A 9579-nucleotide genomic window follows, 5' to 3' on the forward strand; every position below is an offset into this window, starting at 1 on the left:
TGTATAGGCATTATTGCCTAGTGGAGATGGATATGATCGGGTGGTTCTGCTGGTGGCACGATGATACTCCAGTGGTCCGTCAGTGATCCAAATTTGCCGTTCAAAAAAAAAAATATAAAAGACTCAATAAATAATTCACTCTCTATAACCCATCTTTGATCCTATCTCCTTAATTCAAGATAAAATTCTTTAAGTGATTAGTGATCATTGATCGGGGCTTGCTTGAAATTTGGCCGAGTAACACTGTTTTGAGGCCTAAAACGTAATTCAATCTTGAGACTTTTTTGGTACAAATAAACAAAACTTCTAACTAATAATTCTTTTTTATCCCTAACTGTGTGGGTGGACTTCATACTAGTTTTTTAGTACCAACCCCTGAGATTTTTAATTTTTCTTTGAAAAGATCAATCTATACATGATATATTTGAAAAACAAAGCAAAAGAAAATGAGTATCATATTCGTTTAAGTCAACTTATTTATTCTTTCTAAATGGTTAAACAATGTTGTGTTCAGTGTATTACCTTTTTGTGGTCATGATTATCTCCGAAAGTTCAATGTAGCTTTTAGTTTTATAGGTTACAATGACAAGCTATTATAGTTTGTGTAAGACAATCCAAACAAAATATCAGGCGTAGAGACACACAAGCATAGAAAAAACCCAACCTTGGTGTAAAATTCTTGGGTTCGCCACTACGTAATTGGACCGACAACGATAAACTAAAATGTGTATATTAAGAATATAACTTATAAGAGACACACAAGCATAGAAAAAACCCGACCTTTGTGGAAAATTCTCGGATTCGCCACTACGTAATTAGAGCGAACGATAAACTAAAATGTGTTTATTAAGAATATAACTTATAACATAATATAATAAGTTAATCAAATAAAATAAAATTTGTGGGGCCTAAAGTTGGGGCATAATTAATTGCCTCAAATTAGTCTTCAAAATCAATAATGGATTAATGGCTGCTTAGGCTACTAGGTATTGTGATGAACCAAAACTCTATAGCCATCCTACACATTTTCATCCCCTCTATTACTATCCGCCATTATCACCCTATGGGATGTGGTGATAATCCTCCACGTCACCCATCATCACAATTAAATGAAGAGAGAAGGAGAAGAGAGATGTGGATAGATCGTTGTAGGCGTGAAGATCTCCCGATCATGATGAGCCTAGGACCGTGGGGATGGTATTGGGATCTTGGTGGTCGTATCCCATAATCCCATACCTACCAGCCTTATAGAGGCTCTTCTTGCATTCATTATTGAAGTCTGCTTTACCCTTTGGGTAGTGATGGCAACTTTGGCAAATTAGATAACAAGTCATTTTCAATATATGCCTAACATGTTCAGTTAAATGGGTTGACATGTAAATTCTTTTTGGTGTCACTTTTTAATTTTTATATGCCTAATATATTCGTTAAATGGGTTGACATGTAAATTCTTTTTGGTGTCCACTTTTTAATTTTTATAAAAAAAATCTGTAACAGTATCTCTTTTTATACATAGCTGATGATATCATGCTCCTTTACTTTAATTGAATTAATAAAACGGGAAAATTACCCAAATGTCACTTGACCAACCAAAATTACCAAAATGTCACCCTCCTACGTCTATGGACGGACTCCTGCGACATGGGATGCGCCCGTCTGTCAACTTGAAGAGTTCATGAATAAGGAGGTTACATGTGTCCGACAAAGGTGATGTGTCGACAGTGGACTCCTCCTATATACTTGGCAGACTCCTTCCATATACTTGACATACTCCTCTCATATACTTGGCAGACTCCTCCCATTGGCTCGACAGACTACTCCCATATACTTGGCAGACTCCTCCCATTGGCTCGGCTGACTCTTCCCAACGGCTTGACGGACTCCTCATATTTTGGCTGACTCCTCCCATTGCTCGGCTGACTCCTCACATTTCTTTTTAATTCTATCAAATATTTATATCTATTTAATATAACAATATAATATAAAACATTACAACATAATTTAAACATTACAATATAACTTAAATATTACAACCTAAAAACGTGATATAGCATGTCATTAAAAAAAGACATTTAAATATAATTTTTCAAAATTTCAAACACCGAAAGGTGACATATATTTTGAAATTACCTGGCACCTTCCAGAGTTTACTTGGACTAATTCAGCGTCAATAAGTTTATTTGTTCATTCAAAGATCTCATTTATGTCCACATATATTGATTTTGAAATTACCGGGCACCTTCAAGAGTTTACTTGACTAATTCAGCGTCAATAAATGTTGGATTTGACTTATGTGTTTACTTGACTTTGCCTTTACATGGAATATAAATACTTGGAATACAAATGCTGGAATATAAATGTAATTTATCTTGTAAATTACAATCAAGAGACAATTTTTACTCAACCAATATGACTCCTAGACTTTCGTTTTCTAGTTTCTCTTCTTTTCACTTGTGCCTTCTTGTTGTTTTGGCCTTGTTTCGTTCATGCTCATCCAAACAAAACTCTGAACATGTATTATGCATTGACGCCGAGAGACAAGCACTTCTCTGGTTCAAGCATGGCTTGACTGATGAAACTCATCGACTTGCATCCTGGGTTGCCGAGAACAAAGATTGTTGCAACTGGTATGGGATTACTTGTGATAATTCTACAGGTCATGTTCATCGGGTTCATCTTCCTGGACATGGTGGTCATTGTCCTGCTTATTCAGTTAGTTACTTCACTGAAAAAGAATACACAGACGCATCAAAACAGAGATTGGAAGGGGATATAAGTAGATCCTTGTTGGACCTAAAGCAACTCAAGCATTTGGACTTGAGTTGCAATGATTTTAGAGGGATCCAGGTTCCTAAATTCATTGGTTCTCTTCAAAACCTTAAATATCTTAACCTTTCGAATTCCAAATTTGGTGGAACTATCCCTCCACAACTAGGGAATCTTTCAAACTTGAACGTCCTTTGTCTTGGAAGTTTTCACGAATTCAACGAGGAATCAACAAGCGTGATGAATATGCAGTGGTTGTCTGGTCTCAGTATGTTGCATCACCTGGATATGAGTGGTGTGGACCTTAGCAAAGCAGTTGATTGGCTTCAGGTGATCAATACACTTCCTTCTTTGGTTGAACTACATTTATCTAGTTGTGCACTCTCAGATATTCATCCATATGTTCATCGTCTTAATCTAACGTCCCTTTCCTTACTTGATCTTTCTGGTAACTATTTTTATATATCCGCGCCGCCACAGTGGATATCTAGTATGACCAGTCTGGTTTCTTTAGATTTAAGTATGGGCTTTCTTGGCCCTCTTCCTAGCTTCCGCAATTTGACATCTCTTGAATTTCTTTATCTGAATGGTAACAATTTGATGAACTCCTTATTAGTATTAGAAGAATTGTCCAATAGTAACCTCATCTCATTAGGTATTAGTTCTTGTGGTATTTCAAGTACACTTATCGATTCACTTCACAACTTAACCTCTCTTCTTAGCCTTGACCTTTCATACAATCAACTCACCAGGATAATACCTAAATCATTAGGTAATCTTTGTAATGTAAGAGAGATTGATTTGTCATGGAATAGTTTTGGTAATATTACTCTTACATATCTTCTTAAAAGTTTTCTTGAATGCAAATCACCTGCCTTAGAGTCATTGTCCTTGCGTGGGAACTATATAGATAGTATAATTCCTCTTACTATAGGACAATTATCTCTTCTAAGGAGGTTAGATATTAGTCTAAATCAAGTTTCTGGTCCCATACCATACTCAATGGGGCGATTATCTTCATTGGAGGTGTTGGATCTTTCAGATAACCGCATAAACGGCAGCCTTCCCAATTGGATTGGACGACTATCATCATTGAAGGAGTTAATTCTTTCAAATAACCAACTAGATGGCAACCTTCCTGATAGCCTTGGTCAAATTTCAAAGTTGAATTCTTTAGGTTTTTCTAACAATTCGTTGACGGGTGTTGTGACAGAATCTCACTTTGCAAAACTAGTGAGCTTGAATTATCTAGATGGAGCAGGAAACAACTTAATTTTCAGACCGCAAGTTGAAAGCTGGATTCCCGCTTTCCAGTTGCGGGAACTTTATTTGAACTCTTGGGTTTTAGGGCCTGACTTTCCATTGTGGTTGCAATCACAAAAGAAATTAACGGAATTGGACATAAGTAACACACACATTTCATCACCCATGCCGGAGTCATTTTTTGATTCATTTCCCAATCTAGCTTACTTAGATATGTCAGAAAATCGCATCCAAGGAAATATAACGTTGTTGGTTATCCCTGCAACACTTGAGGAAGTCAACTTAAGCTTCAACGAATTGCTAGGATCACTACAACATTTATTGTGTTCCAATGGTGTCACAAAAATAAAGTTTCTTAACTTGGGAAATAATAATTTGTCTGGCGTCATTCCAGACTGCTGGGAGAAGTGGCCGAGTTTAGGAGTCTTAAACTTGGAGAATAACAATTTGTCTGGTGAGATTCCAAGAACATTGGGTTCTATAGATTCCTTAGAATTCTTAAGCATGCGCGGGAATAAGATCTCAGGACGTTTACCGTCTTCTCTTATGAAATTGATGAAATTAAAGGTCCTTCAACTTGGCAGAAATGAACTTACTGGGAGAATTCCAACATGGATTGGGACAAAACTCACTCTTTTGAGATTACTCAACCTTAGAGCTAACAATTTGGACGGAAGTATTCCTCATGAGATATGTTATCTTAACGATGTTCAAATCTTGGATCTTGCTCATAATAATCTTGATGGAAATATTCCAAGTTGTTTTAACAACTTTAGCATCCTTTCCGGCATAGAAGCTACCCCAAGTGATCTTTTTGCTTTCAACTTTGGCCGTGGATCAGCTTATACTATTATTGGTGATTCATTGGTGATAAAGGGACGAGAAGACACATATAACACCATTCTTGGACTAGTGATGTTGCTGGACCTTTCGAGTAACAATCTCGTTGGGCATATTCCAAGTGAACTAACATCTCTGACAGAGTTAAGATCATTGAATTTATCAAGAAATCATTTGACCGGAAGGATCCCAGAGAAGATTGGTGGCATGAAGTCACTTGAATCATTTGATTTATCATTGAACAATCTTTATGGGGAACTTCCCATTAGCTTGTCAATGCTGAATTTCTTGAGTAGCTTCAATGTGTCCAACAACAATTTCAGTGGAAGAATTCCAACGAGTACTCAGCTCCAAAGCATGAAAGAGTCCAGCTTCTTAGGTAACAAACTTTGTGGAGCTCCACTAACTCAAAATAAAGGTTGTGTACCTCGTACTTCAACAACTAATACAAGCCAAGAAGAAAAAGAAGACGGCGGGGGAGATTGGGGCACTACTAGAAAATCAAGTCTTTTCTCACGGCGTATTTTGTGGCAAATTTGTGGGAAACAAGTAGTAGTAACAAATTTCCCACGAATTTTTTTGGTGTGAAAAAACTTCGTCGGAAATGGCATGAGCGACAATTTTCCCACAAAATTTCTGGCAAAATTCCCACAAACTAAACTCGTCGCAAGATTTGCATCAACATTCCCACAAAGTTGGTTATAAACTTTTTCTTTCTATTTAATGACAAATTTGCACAAAACATATATTTTTAATATATTTTAAATATTTTAATCTGGTGACAAAATTCCCACGGTTTTGAAATAAATGTTCCACGCTTCTAACAATCATTTTCTGAAGTTTGTGACAAAATTCCCACGGTTTAAATCTACCCTGTGACAAATTTCCCACGGATTTTAAATTTACTCTGTGACAAATTTCCCACGGTTATAAATAATAAAATAAGTTCCTTTAAACTTTCTGGCAAAATTCCCATTATTTTATAAATCAAATTATTATTTATTTTAAAATAAAAAATTAAAAACCAAAATCTTTTAAATATATTGCAGAAAATCCTAAAAGATTCCACAGAAAAACATGTTTATAATCTTAGAATAAAAAAAAACAAAACACATGCTTTTGTAACAAAACTAACAGGATCTTTAACATACACAAAAAAAAAAAAATCTTTTTTCTGAATTTATTAAACTTTGCTTCCATGTTTTTTTGCCATCGAGCATGTTCGGTCCGCTCTCGTTCACGTTCAACACGTTCTTGTTCCCGTTCTGGTTCACGTTCAACCCTTTCTTGTCCCCGCTCTTATTCAAATTGTTCAAAACGGACTTCTATGTTTTGTCGAGCCTCTCGTTCCTTTTCTAGTTCTGCTTGAACTTTTTGGAGCTAAAGTTTGCCAAAACGAATATAATTAATACATATTAACAAGTAACGGGTCAATCCCAAAAATGACCCACACAAACATACAAGTATATATCAGATAACACACACACACACACACGATATATCAAATACATTCATACATTTATATACACACATATATATAACAAGAAAATGCATTTATATATACACATACATAATATATACAATTAAATATCAATAACAAATCTTTGTGATCACCTACCCATTTTTATCATAAACTTGACATCATTATATAATAGAAACTAAATGATGAATATACATAAGCAACAGGTTAACCATTTACCACAACTCAAAAAGGGCTTACAAAACAGAAGATTGCTTAATATAATCTACCATCATATGACCTACAAATAGCCCATATTCAATATTTTGTCACAATTATGTACTAAGGAATCTAAAGAATAACCTGAATATAAAAAAATGTAAAAGATAAAACATTCCATGGAATAGCCTAAATGTGAAAAACACCATCACCAATGAAAACTTGATCTCCCTACCTAACATTGTTACTCAAATCGGTTAAAGCTTAAAAACCTATATGATCAATAGATTTTTGTTTACAACCATCCCCACTTCGTATATTTAAACAGTATTACATCTAGTATACATTTATTCAAAACACACATACAACATTCATTCTTACACACAATTACATATATTATTTAGAACACACACATACATGCAGATACATTCTTTGCGATGTCTAAAAAACAATGGTTCCCTAAATCGGTCCGACTAGCCCGGAAACATTGGCTAAACAATCATAATAGTAACAATACCTCATGTGATTGCCGGGCATCTAGAATACTAGCTATGGAAGATGTTGTTCCAGTCAGCACAAAATGTGGATCAGAAGATCCCACCCCGAACAACTGGTGGCCCTGACACTCGGGATGCAGACTCTCCCACACTTCCATATCATCGCAATTTGTGTTCCCATACACCCTTTCAAGTTTTTTCATGTAGGAGACCTACAGTTTATCAAAACAAATTGCTTGATATTGTAATAAAATTTGATACAATAGTTATAAAAAATGATAAAAGATAACTTACATATGAACGTTTTGAACGATCAGTAACAAACTCTAACTTATCATAGTCATTTGCATTGATCTCCCCATCATGTAATCTCTTTTTACACTCTTTGGTGGCGTGGGTATGAAGTAATACTTCTGCGAATCCAACCTTTTTACCCTTTATTTTTTTCCTACATAAAAAGAAGTAGTAATTTATAAGTTTTAAGTGTTCATATAGGTTTCTAAAAGTAATAATTATGAATAGCTTACCAAGTTGCGGTGGTGTTCGTCATACCCGATTGACCCGTCTGAATGACGACATAAGTCATTCTTGCGATTTTCTCTCCCTGCTTTATACTTCTTTTTCGATCTTCAGTGTTCCAAGACTATAGTGGTAATAGATATATAATACATAAAAATAATTAAGACAAAAAAATGTAAATTATTAAAACCCTTACCATACACATACATTCCCATTTCCTACGAGGCACTCTATCGGGCGGATATTTGCATTGTATCTCAAAATTGTATCCTTCATCGGGAATACGTTCCCTCGCGTTTAAGGCTTTCTTTTTAGAACTTTTCCTCATATCGCTCATTATGCCTCTTAATCAATCCTTGAGCACGCAAATAAATGAATGACGTATGCTCTGATGTGCTTTTGGATCCCATCTATACATAGTCTACAAAATAAAGATAAAATTGCAATAAATAATACATATAATCATAACATATACAAATAAATAATTGATAAATTACCTGGAAGCGGTCAAACATGCGTGTCTTTATGTTTTGGGGGATCTTTTTAAACGTGACCCAATCTCCATTAAGACATTGTTCAAGTATTTCCTTTACACGTATATGTATCTTTGGTATACAAACCTACAATATTGAAAAGATATTTGAGAATCAGTATAGTATGTATGATAAAACATACGAAACAGATCATAGTTTACCCGCATGAATATAGGTAAATATAGTATAGAGTAGGAGGCTTCCTTGTAGACTTTAAAATGAATGCACAATCTGTCAAAAGCTGGCTGTTTTAACGCAAAATTTGTCCAAAGCTGGCAGCTTTGACATTCAGTTTTGGAAAAACCTGGTATTAAAAAATTACGAAACTTTGTGGGTGAATAATCCGCTCAATGTACTACATTTTAGGCTAAAACCCCCTCAAAAAGGTTTTGAAATGACCGAGATATGGCCTCTTAAAGTCAGTTTTAAATTCTGCAGCATCGTTTTAAAACCTTGTGTCCTCTTTTGACTTGATCTTTACATAGAATTCATGGATTTTAGAGAAAACGACACACACCAAACATAAGGCATTCAGTTATATGTTTTGAATGGTTTGATTGTTTTTTTATTTAATTGTTAATTTTGAGATTAATTTTCTGACAAGAGCCGTTTAACCCGGTTCCGAACTAAACCGGTTTTTAAACGATCCGGTTCTTATATTTAGCATGTAACGATTCCCGGTTCGGTTGGGTCCGGTTCAGAACCGTTGCACAACCCTACTACCAATACTAGTTATAACATCAATAAACAATATATATTAAAATCTTAAAACTAAAAACATACTTTTTCCCGTTGCTTTGTATGAATTGTCTCCCATCACCTTCACCACCACCCTCTAAGTCGTCACCACCACCCTCAAAGTCGTCACCGTCGTCGTTGCCACGATCACCATCGTAGCCATCATCACCGTCGTCATAGTCACCATCATCACCAGCGTCATCATCTAAGAAGTTAAAAATGAAAATTAATAAAAGAGTAAATTTTTGTTTTCGTCCCTGAGGTTTGTCAATTTTAACTAGTTTAGTCCAAAAATCTAATTTATAAGAAAACCAGCCCTGAAGTTTGCATTTTTTAACGCTTTTCATCCCTAAGGGTGCTTTTTCATTTAATTCTTAGGGATGAAAAGCGATAAGAAATGCAAACCTTAGGGATGATAAGCGTTAAGAAATGCAAACCTTAGGGATATAAGCGTTAAGAAAGGCAAACCTTAGGGATGGTTTTGTTATAAATTAGATTTTTGGACTAAACTAGTTAAAATGGACAAACCTCAGGGACGAAAACAGAAATTTACTTTTAATAAAATGATAACTGATAAAAAAAATTAGTAATTTATATGGATTACCATTGTCGCTATCATCAAGGATATCACGTGGCAAATTTTGTAACGTTGTATCGTCCCTATCATCAAGAATATCAGGTGACAAAAAGATAGCAATGATGAGACCGATCTTGTTGATGGCAGTACCAGCAAAATTCCAAGGTT

The 9579-nt window shown here is 35.1% G+C and overlaps 2 protein-coding genes across 2 annotated transcripts; one reads left to right on the forward strand and one right to left on the reverse strand.

The window, feature by feature from the left end:
• Positions 1-2409: 2409 nt before the first annotated feature.
• On the forward strand, positions 2410-5457 carry LOC110932925 (receptor-like protein EIX2). The gene has a single exon (XM_022176177.1). The coding sequence runs from the start codon at positions 2410-2412 to the stop codon at positions 5455-5457; it is 3048 nt and encodes a 1015-aa protein (XP_022031869.1).
• Positions 5458-6058: 601 nt separating this feature from the next.
• LOC118491428 lies at positions 6059-7900 on the reverse strand. The gene is made up of 5 exons (XM_035989208.1): positions 7760-7900; positions 7572-7687; positions 7339-7492; positions 7065-7256; positions 6059-6249 (listed from the first exon to the last, which is right to left on the reverse strand). Exons 1-5 carry the CDS (start codon positions 7898-7900, stop codon positions 6169-6171), a joined length of 684 nt encoding a protein of 227 aa, XP_035845101.1. The 3' UTR covers positions 6059-6168.
• Positions 7901-9579: the final 1679 nt, after the last annotated feature.

This window comes from Helianthus annuus, chromosome 4 (genome assembly GCF_002127325.2).
Source record: "Helianthus annuus cultivar XRQ/B chromosome 4, HanXRQr2.0-SUNRISE, whole genome shotgun sequence".
NCBI lineage: Eukaryota > Viridiplantae > Streptophyta > Magnoliopsida > Asterales > Asteraceae > Helianthus > Helianthus annuus.